At 41.5% G+C, this 14,855-nt stretch overlaps 2 protein-coding genes across 2 annotated transcripts; one reads left to right on the forward strand and one right to left on the reverse strand.

Moving 5' to 3' along the window:
- Window positions 1-1,343: 1,343 nt before the first annotated feature.
- On the forward strand, window positions 1,344-11,115 carry acads (acyl-CoA dehydrogenase short chain). The gene is made up of 10 exons (XM_026172668.1): window positions 1,344-1,506; window positions 3,596-3,756; window positions 4,080-4,229; window positions 4,322-4,433; window positions 5,426-5,577; window positions 5,661-5,831; window positions 7,192-7,329; window positions 8,384-8,479; window positions 8,557-8,613; window positions 8,705-11,115. The coding sequence occupies exons 1-10, from the start codon at window positions 1,479-1,481 to the stop codon at window positions 8,855-8,857; spliced, it is 1,218 nt and encodes a 405-aa protein (XP_026028453.1). The 5' UTR covers window positions 1,344-1,478; the 3' UTR covers window positions 8,858-11,115.
- A 1,993-nt stretch (window positions 11,116-13,108) lies between these two features.
- Window positions 13,109-14,586, reverse strand: cldn5b (claudin 5b). The gene has a single exon (XM_026172672.1). It carries the CDS (start codon window positions 14,464-14,466, stop codon window positions 13,819-13,821), a length of 648 nt encoding a protein of 215 aa, XP_026028457.1. The 5' UTR covers window positions 14,467-14,586; the 3' UTR covers window positions 13,109-13,818.
- Between the last annotated feature and the right edge of the window lie 269 nt (window positions 14,587-14,855).

Here is a 14,855-nt window from a genome sequence, read left to right on the forward strand (position 1 = left end):
TTTTGCAAACAACAAAGTTATTTGCATCCATTTACCTTTTACCCTTTCTTAAATAACCATTTCTAACTATTTACAGAACAATCAGCTGTTCTGCATTCAATAAGATGTCACACAAATTATTTGTGCCACTCCAAATATTTCTGTCCACTATAAAGGAGAACATCACAGCCTGATGCCTGCAGGTCTGACAGCAGCAGGTGTGTCACTCCTGTTTTTTACCTGGAGACAGCAGTCGCCTCATTGTTCTGACACACAACACAAAACTATCCACAACACTACACACTAACTACACAAGACAACACATTAACTACACACTCCAAACATGCTAAACATCACAAATCTCTCAAAACTCGATTTCTCTCTTTTTCTGCTGTCTTTCTTTCTCTCTCTCCCTCTCTCTGTTGCTGTCACTCCTAAAACTTCCCCCTCTTACATGGTCGACATGGTGCATTTTTCCACCAAGTGGGCAGTTTTTTTGTTTTGTTGTTTAGACCTCCATGGTCATCCAGGGCCTCCTGTCCCGGTCCCGATATGCAAACCAGGGAAAGATGAAACAAAACCAGATAATTATAGACCAATAGCACTGACTTCTAAAATATGCTAAATAATAGAGAGAATGATTAATGATATATTGGTGTAGAAATACCAGACATTTTAATTGAGATTAAATATGATGGGACTGACAATTAAATTCGTATGGATACCAGCACATTATGGTGTTATTGGCAATGAGGTGACAGATAAAATTGCAAAGAAGGCTGCTAAAGGAGATCCAGTTGATTTAAATATCAGTATTAGTAAAGCTGAAATGAAGAGCATGTAAAACAGAAAATGAGGGAAAGATGGCAACAGCAGTGAGAGGAGGAGGGAGACAGGGAACATGAGAAGCACAGGGAGAACCAGGAGAGAAGAGACAATTATATCTCGATTCAGATTTGGACACGCTGGGTTAAACAGCTCACTATTCATTATAGGGAAACATCAAACAGGGAAATGTAGTCACTGTGGAATTACTGAAACCACTGAACATGGTCTGTTGCACTGTCAAAATTATCAGGAAGGAAGAAGCCAACTAATTCCAAATCCTGGGGAAAAACAAGCTAGATAGAAAGAATTTATTGCAAAGGAACTCCAGTTGTGAAAGTTTTATTGCTTTATTTCAGTTTCTAAAACAGACCAATTTATATGGAAGGCAATTTTTGAATTTTGTTTATTTTCATTTTTATTTATTTTTTGATTATTTGGTATGAGCGAATTTTTGTCCACACTCCAAGGCACTTGGTGGCGGTAATGCACCACATCGTTGTTTGCCAATCGCCAAAAAAAAACGACGACGACGAAGAAGAAGAAGTAAAAGGGGTTTAGTGCTTCCCCCGCAATAGTAATAATAGTATCCGACAGTACGTGAATGCAGCAGTGGGCTTCATAACAGTGCTGTTGAACTCGAGGGCTGTGCTTCGAGCAGAGAGGACGGTAACATGGCTGCACTTTTCAAAGCAAGAAGAGGTAGGAACATTATGAAAGAAAAGACCGAACAATGAAGGACTTTCAGAAGAAAATTTACCTGTCACTAGAACACGATATTTCTCTAATGTTAGCTGTGCACGAACGGCAATATCACACCAAGTTAGCTTAGCCCAACACATAACCACTGGTCACACGTTTATGTTATGCCAAGCATATGTTTCCATCATTGAACACTATATATGACACTATATATGGCAGTAAAAATCCACACGTCTGCCAGCTTTGAATAACTGATATAAAAGGCGACGTATCTTAGTGGTAAGCATGTTTGTTACTGTTAGCTCCTCGGCTAAAAGGGTTACAAGTTTGTCGTCTAGCTGTGATCAATAACTCTAACAGCACCGACTCCATTTTCGAGAGGAACTTCTGTGTTATCAGAGTCTGAGTGAGAGAGATTTCTTTCTGTCAGGATTTTTAGAAGTGTCAAACATGCGATGGTGAGCTCGACCTTTTACCTAAATAACGTGACGTTTACTGGTGAGCCGGTGTCCTGTCTTCTTCTTCCGGCTGCTCGCTGTAGGGGTCGCCACAGTGGATCGTCTGCCTACGTCTCACCCTGTTCCAGAATCCTCCTCTATCAGACCAACCCTCTGCATGTCCTCCTTCACTACAATCCCCCCCTGAGAAATTCCTCTTTTCCTCCTGCCTCGCGGCTCCTTCTTCAACATCCTCTGTCCAATGAATTCATTATACGCATGTCGAAAACCATCTCAGCCTTACCTCTTTAACTTTATCTCCACATTGCTCAACCTGTACGGTCCCTCTGATGTCCTCTTTTCTAAGCTTGTCCATCCTGCTCACTCACAATGAAGATTTGAACATCTTTAGATGAGTGTCCTATCTTTGTGTCAGTGCCACTGTCTCCCAACCATCCTTCTGTCACAAATCCCTGACACTGGTGTCCACCCTGTTCACAGCACTGCATTAAAACAGAGTATGATTCTGTGATGGAAATCAATGCATGGCCCAAGAAGACTTCCAGAAATTGCTGTCTGTGAACACGGCTCACTGTGCTGTCCAAATGCAGAGAAGAAGCCTTTTATCAAAAGTGCTTGTGGAACTGGCAGCTGCTGCACAGGTCTTAAACACAGAAGATGATGCTGAACCACATCCTGCATCTATTCCAACAGCATGTCCTCCCTGGAGTTCAGCCTTTCACCAACTAAAAACATCTGGATGTGAACATGAAACCAGAAATGGGACAAAGTAGACCCAGGACTACTGAGCAGCTAGAATCCTCTGTCAGACAAGAAATGGACAAAGGTCCAGCATCTGCTCTCCTGAGTTCACAGGAAAAAAGAGGGGATTCGAAACAGTGGAAATATAATCCCATCCTAGCTTTTTTTTTTTTTTTTTTTTTTTTTTTTTTTTTTTTTTGGACAAGATTTCCACCAAATTCTGATGCATTAAATAAAATTTAATTGAACAGATGGAATTTGATGTGGCGGTAAGATACCTTCTTCATAATATGGGCATGTTTGAGCTCTTTTTCAGGCAGTTAGGACTGCAATGTTTCCAGAGCTGTGTTATTGAGAGTCTGCTACAACAAGCACTGTTAATGCATCATAGCACTGATGAAATGTCAGTGTAGTTAATGAGCTTTGCACTTTCAGCTGTCCTTTGTCCTGACAGTTCACGTAATAGCATAGCAAGAAAACTGAACTTTATGAATCATTACACTTGTAATAATAACATGTCACATCTGGCTCGCCCAGGGTATGTTTGAAGCTGCAGCTGGGGCTCATTATTAAGTCTTACCATCAAACCAATTAATTAAAGGGTCACATGGCTTTTGGAAAACGTGCTTATGTAACTGCTGCTGGCCCTGAATGTCCTTCAAAGTTAGCAGGGTTCATCCTCTGGGGATCATGATGGTTTCTACACTCACTATGAAGTAATTTATTAACTGACTGCTGAATGGCTTAACAGCTTTTGAGGGTTTTCAGTCTGAATCCAAGTGGCTAGTCGGATGATGCTGTCACCTATAGCACACACCACAAGCATGACTAAATATTGATAAAGTTGATTTATTGAGTATTCAAAACCTTTTTCTTCTTCTCTTCCTCAGCTCTCAGCTCGTTTTTCACTGGTTGTCGAAGCCTGTCTCAGCTCGCAGAGTTACCAGAAACTCATCAGATACTCAGACAGACCTGCAGAGACTACGCTGACAGAGAGCTGTCCCCCATCGCTGCCAGACTAGACAAAGAGCATGTTTACCCCGCTAAACAGGTACCCGCACAAAGCTGCACAGTGACTATTATCAGGCAAAATGTGTAGTTCATCATAAGTTTGTGTCTAAAGATACCAACATTTTTTCTCGAATCCTGAAAGTTTCTGAGTTCATCTTTAATATCCATCTGTCCTGGTTCTTAGACTGTGAGTAGGCTGCACTGGGACCAGGAAGTTCATGAAATACACAACTTTTAAAATCATTATAAAACTGAGAAGTGGAAGAACTTTGGAATAATGAAGAAGAATAATAGTGCGAGATAGTAATAGAGATTCAGTGCTTTGGTGAATGCATAGCTGTAAATATTCTTTTGGCCGTCCAGATTCAAGAACTGGGGGCAATGGGTGTGATGGCCATGGAAGTACCAGAGGAGCTGGGTGGAGCTGGGATGGACTACCTGGCGTACAGTCTGGCTATGGAAGAAATCAGTAGAGGCTGTGCCAGCACCGGAGTCGTGGTCTCTGTTAACAATGTGAGTACAATCTGTCAGCAAAGAGAGCCGAGCGTGAACATGGCTGTGTTTGTCTTCTGATTGCTGCCTGTTCTGTGTTATTTGGCCTATAGTCTCTGTACATTGGACCGATACTAAAGTTTGGTACAGAAGAGCAGAAAAAGCAGTGGATCCAGCCGTTCACCACAGGAGAGAAGGTGGGCTGCTTTGCCCTCAGTGAGCCAGGTAAATGCGACCTGTCTGACACAAAAGTCTGCTTTAATTTTGAGTCGTGTAGTAGAAGAAAAACAGCCCAGTCAAAGTCCAGATCTAAATCCAATCGAGAATATGTGGCAAGATCTGAAAACTGCTGTTTACAAACGCTGTCCATCTAATCCATAGGTGTCAAACTCTGGCCCTAATTACATTTGGCCCGCGAAGCCATACCAAATTACTATTAGAGCTGGCCTACTGGTATTATACAGCTAATATATATATATTTTTAGTATTAAGCTTTGCTTGTTCCAAATTCAGTTTTTCAGCAAAACTTGTTGGAGTCCATAAGAAAAGATTCATTTTTATATCTGGAGGAAGATTATTATTATTATTATTATTATTTTTAAATAAATATTAATGTTAGCCCGCGACTTTGTTCCAGTTTTGAATTTTGGCCCACTGTGTATTTGAGTTTGACACCCCTGCTGTAATCTGACTGAGCTGGAGCTGTTTTGCAAAGAAGAATGGGCAAAGATTTCAGTCTCTAGATGTGCAAAGCTGGTAGAGACAGACCCTAAAAGACTGACAGCTGTAACTGCAGCAAAAGCTGGTTCTACAAAGTATTGACTCAGGGGGCTGAATAATTACTCACACCCCACTTTTCAGTTATTCATTTGTAAAAAATGTTTGGAATCATGTATGATTTTCCTTCCACTTCTCACGTGTGCACCACTTTGTGTTGGTCTTTCACGTGGAATTCCAATAAAATTGATTCTTGTTTGTGGCTGTAATGTGACAAAATGTGGGAAAGTTCAAGGGGGCCGAATACTTATGCAAGCCACTGTATGTATATATTGTATATACTCAGTTCATTCAGTTCAATTTTATTTGTATAACACCAATTCACAACAACAGCCGCTAATATATGTGGATGTGATATATGTTTAAGGGTTGTCTGGACACATTTTAGCACACATTTTTCTTTCTTTCATCAAACTAAAGTAATTGAATTAAAATTCCAGGCAATGGCAGTGATGCGGGTGCAGCCTCCACCACAGCACATCAGGAGGGAGATGAGTGGGTGGTGAACGGAACCAAAGCTTGGATCACCAACAGCTGGGATGCCTCTGCTGCCATTGTCTTTGCCACCACAGACAAGACACTGAAACACAAGGCATGACGCAGCACATTTCCACGTTCTCACCGCAGAGATGATGTACACCTGTAATGATGGGGAATGCTGTTTCTATTCTGTAGGGAATCAGTGCTTTCCTTGTCCCCATGCCACACCCAGGGCTTTCTCTGGGGAAAAAGGAAGACAAATTGGGCATCAGGGCCTCATCCACTGCTAATATTATCCTGGAGGACTGCAGGATACCACTGGGATACATGCTGGGCCCACGTGGATCAGGATTCAAAATCGCCATGGTTAGCTCTGGATATTTTCTTTGTAGAGATGTAATGAAACAGATAATGATGCTTTTTTTATGTGAAAGGCTGGTGGAGGCAGACTTTGCATTTTTAGAATTTCATTCAGTCATTTTATTCAATCTTACTCGTGACTCCATTTTGGGTCTTCCTCTTTTTCTCCTGCCTAGTAGCACATAACACGCGCATATAACAACTGGGAGACTTGTTTGTGTATATGCTGTCATTACAGTGAGAACAAAGTTTATTTGGACTTGACATACCATATGTATGTTGTGTAGCTAAGTTACTGCTAGCTTGTATTTCCACTAACATGTGTTTGCTGTGAATCATGTTTGCAAACAAGATGGGTTCATTGTCCTGTAACAACAGGAAATGAAGGACAGGCTTTATTAGAAAATACCTGAAATTTCCTGGCTACTGTTAGTTAATGTTAGCTTACCCACTTACACAGCATGGGTAGATGGCAAAAGTTGGTCTACTTACTCACTAATGTTAGCAGCAAAATACTGACTGAAGCCACATCAGTGTTTTTTAAGTTACATTGTAATGTATTCAGATTTGAGCAAAAACCATTCAATACAGGGCTGCAGCTATCAAATATTTTAGTAATTGAGTAATCGATCTATGAATGGAGTAATTGGATAAGAAATACTTTTGCCTTATTAATCAGCAATGATAAATATTCAAAAGAGAAAAAATACAGGTCTTTCAAAACAAACTGGTCATTGATTTCCATTTTAGAGATGTTTTTTGTTTCATTCCTCATCTGATTCATTTGTCAAAAAACAAACCCTTTGTGGTTTTTTCCGCAATGTTAAATGTTATTTATTTATTTAATTTTTTTAGAGAAAACCTTTTCTTAAATGCAAAAATATATACATGCTCTCAAGTAGTGTCAAAGCCAAATAAAATAAGGTAAATATGTAATCTAAAATAAGGCATAAAGCATATCAACATTCTGGAGTTTGCCCTGTGTTTGGAAAGTTTTTGTGCCACTGAAAGCAAGATGTTATGATGGTATTTAATTTTTATATTTTTAAATATGAAAAATATTGGGTGTGGGTGAAATGCTTGCATTCGCATTTCCATGATGAAAGTGGCGCGTACAGAGACGTGCATTAAACACAGCATCGAAACAAGAATTTTTTTTTTTCTTTATAATCGAATTATTGAAAATACTTGATGGATCATTGGAGACCATTGTATATTTGGACATGGTTCCTTGACATGGTTTAATATAAATCAAGGTGAAGGCTTTTCTCTCTTGGCTCTTTCAGAATTGTGTGCATTGTTACAGTTTTCCCATTTTATACAGGGGGGGAAAGTAACCGTAACCTCCCATCTTTGTGTTGCACAGCAAACGCTGGACAGCGGGCGGATCGGCATTGCAGCTCAGGCTCTCGGTATCGCTCAGGCTTCTCTGGAATGTGCTGCTGATTACGCACACAGACGAACTGCATTTGGAGCTCCCATTGGCAAGCTGCAAGCCATTCAGGTAACAGGAGAGTTATAACAACTGTTATTTTACTGTATTTAAAACCTTTCTAAGTGATGTTCACTTCTGTTGCTTGCCAGGATGTTGAGAAGTTTATCTTGGGACACATTTCCACACAAAGCCCTGATTTTAGCATGTAGCAGTTGTCTCTGAAAGAACATTTATTCGAGTTCACGGGAAGCCTTGATGTCACGTTTCCTCTGACAGGAAGCTAAAAACACAAAGCTTTTTATTTTAAGATATTCAAAGTAAAGCCAGAAGTATATTTATACTGGAAGACCAGGTTGGACTCATCAACTTTAGATGCTCCATTTCTCATCTAATGTATCGGTCTCTGTTTCCACTGTGTTGTGGATGGTGGGGGCTCATTTATAAGCCTTTTTTATATATGAGAAAGCTGTTGTTCGGAGCTTTATGATTCATATCTCATTCTTTATGGTTCAGGATGTGGTGTCTTATTTGAAAATATCTATACAAGTCTTTAGAGGGGAGTTGGAATTGTTCCTAAATGACTTGAGCTTTGTTTTGTTAGATAATTGATTTATTGTATTAAGGAGATTTGTGCATTTAGCATATTAAAGGTATGATTTTGGAGTATCTCCTGAATTTAGTGCATACACACAAACGCTACACAAGGACTAGATGGGCATTTATTTGCTTGTGATGCTGGGTAGCTAGTGAATCATTTGGGTTAGCAAGTAAGCTAGGATTAGCTAATATAAGTCAGACGAAGGTTTGGTTGCTTACACAAAGAAATCTTCCAGGGTTTTGAGGCAACTGTTGTTAATTGGAGCTATAGAAATAATACTAATTTGAACTGAATTGAAAACAAATTCAGGGCGAAATTAGAAACGGCTTCAGTACAGTATTCTGCTGCTGCAGTCAGATTGCAGGGTTAGACTGGTCCATCTAGTTTCTAGCAAGGCGTAGCTAATAAAGTAGCGTGTGTGCGTATGTGCTGTATACCTTCCTCCCATTCACTGCAGGGCAGTATATATGGTGCTTGGCAGTGTTGTGCTGAATGTAGTTTTCTTGATGCTTTTAATTCATGTAGTTCAAACTGGCAGACATGGCTGTGGCAATAGAGGGCGCTCGGCTGCTCACCTGGAAGGCTGCGCTTCTTCGAGACTCAAAGAAAGCATTCACTAAGGTACCGTCACCTCTGAGTTAAGGTTTGCATTTGATAGAGAATATCAGACATCACTTTTGGCTCTTCTTCTCCTGCAGGAAGCTGCAATGGCCAAACTAGCAGCGTCTGAAGCTGCAACTTTCTGCTCACACCAGGTAACAAAGCGGTTGTAATGCAGAGTCAAGAAATGAACACATACAGACCCTTCTTCTTATCGTCGTATATTCTTTTTGCACTTCAAATCAGGCGATCCAAGTTCTGGGTGGGATGGGTTACGTGACAGACATGCCTGCTGAGAGGCACTACCGTGACGCCCGCATCACGGAGATCTACGAAGGCACCAGCGAGATCCAGAGACTGGTGATCGCTGGCCAGCTGCTGAAAGAATACCAGTTATAAATGGACTGCTATCGCTGTCTGTCTACCTCTGATGTGTGATCAGTCAGCTCAGACTCCACCTCATCCTTTAAGACAAAGAGGCCTTTCTCATCTTACTTGACAGCTTTGAAACAACTTTGACGCCAGTTAGATTGGAGATGACACTTTTCAGGTTATTTTATGCCGTCATGGCTGGAGGAAAAACGGGAACCAGTTCAAATCTACTAATCTGCCCACCTAGCCTGACCTAAGCGTCAGTTCACCCACATTTAAAAGAAGGCTGAAAACACACTCGTATCCAATGATAAAAGTAGATCTTCTTCCTAAGTGATTTTAGGATATGAACCACCACAGAGAACCTCATCAAAGCTGCTAAAGGACAGCACTCCCCACCACAGTCAAAAAACAACTGGGGCTCTCTTTTGGATATGAATGCAGTTCCAGAGACTTGGAGAATCCACGCTAAGAAGCATCAAATCTCAAACAGACCTGAAATATAGTAGAAAACTTTGAGCTTCAAATTTCAGGAGAGGAAATGTGGCATTGTAGAGTGGTTTACAAATGCAAATAAAAGTATGAAAATTGCAAAAGACTAAAAATTACAAAATAATTGGTGAAATGAAGAAAGGGAGAGTGTGTTCCAAAAGTATTTTGCTTATAAAGGTTCTTCACTGAGAGATGTGACCCAGAAGTATCTGTGTGGTGGTCATAACACTAAGATCATATACATAATAATACAAATACTAAGGAAAGGAGCTTCCATGCTTCCTTTATTGCTTCCATATGACTGTTCATTAAAACAATTAAAGGCAATCAAATAAGCCCAAACATGGAGGAGGAAACAAGTTCCACTGGATCGCAGCAGGAAAATATAAGAAAATAAGATGCATTCTATTTTATAGGCGTCGCAGGGTGAACCGCTGTAATTTCTATACAAAGATGCAGCCAGTTCACTTCAGTGAAAAGCAGCATTCTGCTTAGAGCATGGAGAGGCCTAGCGACCAGAATAATCCAGTGTGACCTCATGTTTAATACGAGAGCCTCTTTGAAAACAGCCGTCACTGTATTGCTGTGCCATGTGTGTGAAGTAGCTGTGACATACTGGTATTTTTATATGTCACAGACTTTTTCATTCACATTTGTGTGACTCGATTAAAAATTCTGCTGAATGTCAAATTCATACAAATACACAACAAATTCAAATTCGAAATTTAAATTTGAATTTGGATTTGAAATTCATACAAATACATCTACCGTATGACCGGCCACAAAAATTCTCCTGTTTACAACTGTCAGTCACAAACAGACACAGAGTCTCTTTATTAAACCCAGCAGATTTTTTACGCGTGAAGAAGGCTTTCGTTTGCTGTAGATATTAGTCTGGCACTAAATCTTCCTCCTCCTTGAAATTGCCAACCTTTGTAATCGTGGGATATTTTTCACAGGCTGTTCTGGTTTATTCGACCTCCATAAACAACAGTGTTTGAACACATTGTGGCCATGTAAGGTGCGCATTTTGTAATCTATCCTCTGCATATTGCAGTTTCAACATAGCGGACATTCGTCGTCACACTGATGAGGAGAAACAAGCGAAAGGCTGTTCCAATTCTCAGCTCACCAAGCTTCACTTTTCCTGAGTCCATAGCAATTTTCCTACCTTTAAAAAAAGGAAAAGTAGTAGGAAGGAAGAGAGGTTGGGAATAGGAAAAGGAAGGTACTTTTTGAACACACCCAGCACGTATTATGTGTATTGTACGTGTTTGGAACCCTTTTGAGACACATTTCTCTCCCCATACATGACGACGTTTATTGTCATTAGTTACTATTGGGCTTGTCAGTGTGGGTTGGTGCTATGAGCAAACACTGTGTAACGAAACCCTCTGGGATCATGAATATTACCCACCTTTGATGGGGTGTCATACATGAACTGGAGGACAAATGACTCTTTTCTTTGGCCTCCTATGAGGAGGTTAAGCCACCAGTGGGCGACAGAGTGCCTTCATCTGTGGCTCATTAATTACTGATTGAGTCATCAATCACTGCACTATAATCACAGACACAAGATCAGCGAACTCCCACTTGCCGACTACAGTTTTTTCAAGATAAAGGGTTGAAGGAGGTCACTTTTTTGATTTATGTGTGAATGTTAGAGGTTGTGTAATAAAATCCTGTATATCTGCCTCACATACCTCCTGTGCCTCAGTGGCTTGTACATATTTTATCGTAACACATAGTGTGCAGATGTTGATAATAAAGAATTGCTGATGCCATAAAAATGATCTGTGAGTGAATGAAAACTGGAAATTATGTCCCATCACATAAAAGACGTCAGCAACAATGCTCCGGTCGGCTCTGGGGTTTACATGATGCTCAGTTGGTACCAAGGGTACAAAACTGCAACTACTGCCAAAAACGTCCACCCTAAAAGTGAGTCAGTCCCCACAGACTCTCATGTTAGCATGTCCAACTTTAAAATTGAAGCTTCATAGCTCAAAAAAGAGTTGGATCGCAGACGGTTTCAGTTTTTAAATTACTCATATTAAAGTTTGAAGTCAGTCATAATTGTGATCTAGAAGTTATCATGGAGCACAGTGTCCCTGTTTCTTTACGACAGGCCTATGAAACTAATAAATGAAGTCACAGTAGTGATGGAGGACGTGCTAGGGACAGCATGAGATGGAGACAGATGATCTGCTGTGGCAACCGCTGAAGGGAGCAGCTCGAAGACAAAGAAGACGGCTCCATCTTTTATATACAGTCCATATAAACATGCAAAACATTCATGACTGTCTTTGCTCTCTTGGGCTATCGTGAATGCTTTCCGAACACTGAATAATTAGTAGATCCGTGGCAACATGTTGATTGTGCTGAGCTTAGTCCCAGTGTTATCCATGTTTTAGAATGATGTATGGTTGGAAGCACTGGGAATGCAGGAGAATAGTGTTCTTGCCTTGTCATTTCTAGCTTTTATATCATTTGGATAGAATTCTGGCTTTAATGTGCTTAGACGTGTTTAATCAAATAGTTCTTTTTTCAGGTTCTTTTAAAAACAGAACCTTTAAGACTTTTTCAGGTAATTGCATTCAGTTGTCAGGGGTTTGGTTTTTTTTAAAGTTCTGAGCTAACTCCAAGTTTGCACCATTGATCTTCTAGACTTTGTTGTCTAAACACACATGTAGTATTTACAGTGTACTGGGTTTGGCTGCTTTCTCTTTAAGCAACACTAAAACCAAAAACAGGCTTCTTTTTGAAAAGTGGAAGTTGTTGTTCCACTTGCTTGGAATCTCAGTCAGAGGGGAAATGTTCGTGCGATTGGCCACATACTGTGTGTGTGTGTGCTGTGTGTGTGCTGTGCGGGGTTGTTGTCCTGATGGTGTTTGTGTGCATGTTTTCCTTTTCTGTTTATGCACATGAGGGCACTAATTGCTCCACTCTCCCAGATCTAGGCCAAGCTTCCTGTGGCTGGAGTTGCACCCTTTTGATTGCACAGACCCTAATGATGTGCTGGGTGCACTGTTCAAATGGCTCTCCCATGTACCACTCTGTTAGGGTGCAAGAACCAGGAATCTGATTATTTGCCATTGTTTTTCTATTTTTAGTTTCCTTTACAGACAAACCTGCTGATGACACTGTCACACCTACTTTATGAATGTACCAGAAGGCCAGAAGACCTTTATAAAAGAAGTGAAGCTCATGGTAATATCAGAGAGTGTGGACCATCATGTTAGTACAGTAACAGCAACAGTCTAGATCTTTTTAAAGCACCCACTGAGATGCCTAAACCAACAGCCAGTAAACATCCCATCCCGGGTTAGGCTGCTCTGTGACGGAAAAGGTTGGCTTTGCTATACTCAAGATTCTGGATTGGTTTGTTGGTCCAAATGGGAAACAAAAGACATTAAAGCCCTGAAACTGTGAGTGCTTCAGTGAGAGGGTGTGGTGGCTCTCTTGTGCTGTGGAGGGTAGTTTGCTTGTGTGCTTTGGGTTCTCTTGTCCCCCTGAAAAGGAAGCAACACCTTGTATTGGATTTTTCTTCAATGCCTCATCATCTGTTAGCTCTTTCAGTGTGTTTTCTCTACGGGATAAAATTAGAATAGCTAGCAAATATTCTTATAAAACATACTGAGTGTAGTTAGGTGGGGGAGAAAACTGTTGCACCATCTTGTGTTCCAAAGTGGTATTACACGAACACACATCCTGGTCCTAGTTCAGCTTCATTTCTCTTCATCACTCTTGTTTTGGACAGAAATCGGAAGCACTTGTTTTGTCACATTATTTTAATCACTTTATTATGAAAGGTTTTAATTTGCTTTTAAATCACAGCCACTTACAAAACGGACCTTAGAATTTTCTACAACTGAAATAGTTCATATATTTTCCTCACGATTTTTTGATAACAGCAGGCAAATGCGTAGTGATTGATTGACTGAGATATAAATAGTAAAGGCACACAAGTGTTTTTTCTTCTTTATTAGAAAAAGTACTCTAAAAAATACCTGAAGGCATAAGGAGAAATGCAAACTGTCCCCTTGATTAGAGCCTGGGTGCGCAGGGTTTGAATTATTGCCAACCCTGCGAATTCTCACAAACATCGAAATAAGTCCACTGACTGAGAGAGGAAGAGGAAAACATATTTACACTGAAGCCGTTCAGAGGCCGAGGCTCAACATTCGGCCTCAGCAGCCACATGGTTATTAAAAGTTCCTGGCAACACATTCAACATCTTTTCAATCCTAAACGCGTTTCTCAGGAGTGAACTGCTGACTACTTCCGCTATTGGAAAAATACTACACAATATTCAGAGCAGTAACTCACATATGTGACACGATCGTGCTCCGGAGTTACAGTTACAGCTGCATTAAGCGTCAAATGAGCGCCCTCAGTACGTCACATGAGTATGTATAGAGGCACCGCATCTTTCAGAGATTCAAAATAGCAAAACTGCTACAAATCAAAGTGTCCTGTATACAATGTCTTCTAGTTTACACATACAGGTTCTTGTTGAACTCCCCGTTCACTGCGATCGTCTTGGTCGGAGTGTATTTCATGGGATTTGCGCCCCTGACCGTCTGGGAGAAGGAGCAGCACAGCAGGGTCCCGCCGAGCAGCAGCAGCGCGGCGGCCGCCCAGCCCACATAGATTGCCGCTCCGATCTCTCTCTTCTTGGAGGAAGGGATGTTGGGGTTGTTGAAGTCCAGTATGATGCGATGGGCCATCCAGCAGAGCGGGACGAGCACGAAGAGTCCGCTGATGATGTAGATCACTCCCCCGGCGTGAACCACTCTCGCCTTTATCGTCTCATCCCTGATGCAGTTGGTGCACTGCGCTCCGGCCACCGTGACCGCTAGGGCGACGATCCCCAGGACTGCGGAGATGACCGTCAGGGCGCGCGCCGTCTGATGATCCTGCTCGAGAGCCAGCATGGAGTCATGCACTTTGCACTGCATCTGGCCGGTACTCTGCACCACGCAGGACATCCACAGTCCCTCCCAGAGGGTCTGAGCCACCAGGATGTTGGAATCGATGAAGGCGCTCACCCTCCACATGGGCAGCCCGCAGGCGACCATCGCCAGCAGAGAGCCCGTGACGCACAGCGCCAAGCCCAGGACCTCCAAGCAAGCGGTGAGCATGGCTTCTTGTAGCTCTTCTGATGTTCTTTGTGTGGGAGGAGAAGTGAGGGAGTCTTCTGGTTGCTGACTGCTCTCTACCGTCCTGTCCTGACGCCTTTTACAGCGTGCGCTCACAGGCTGCTCTTTTATCACGCTGCTGCTCAGCCTCCTGAAAAAACAGAAGCCGCAAACTTTGAGCCAATCAGCTGCGAATGCATCTTTGTCTCAGCCAATTATAAGCGTGCATCAGCAGGCACGCTCCTGTGTGCAGCGAACCGGAGTTCAGTCTGTGGGATGGCTTAAACTCTAGAACCCATATATTGATACAAATATGCAAATATATTTAATACAACATCTTCAGGAATTACTTGTATGACAACTCGTATGTGTTAATTGAAGGTCTGAATTTG

Source organism: Astatotilapia calliptera, chromosome 7, assembly GCF_900246225.1.
Source record: "Astatotilapia calliptera chromosome 7, fAstCal1.2, whole genome shotgun sequence".
NCBI lineage: Eukaryota > Metazoa > Chordata > Actinopteri > Cichliformes > Cichlidae > Astatotilapia > Astatotilapia calliptera.

Bases quoted from the DNA above. Each gene is read 5' to 3' on its own strand.
- acads (XM_026172668.1), top strand. From the start codon at position 1,479: ATGGCTGCACTTTTCAAAGCAAGAAGAG. The intron at 3,757-4,079 runs GTACCCGCACAA...TTGGCCGTCCAG, and splicing joins ATGTTTACCCCGCTAAACAG to ATTCAAGAACTGGGGGCAAT. The intron at 7,330-8,383 runs GTAACAGGAGAG...TAATTCATGTAG, and splicing joins GCAAGCTGCAAGCCATTCAG to TTCAAACTGGCAGACATGGC.
- cldn5b (XM_026172672.1), bottom strand. From the start codon at position 14,466: ATGCTCACCGCTTGCTTGGAGGTCCTGGGCTTGGCGCTGTGCGTCACG.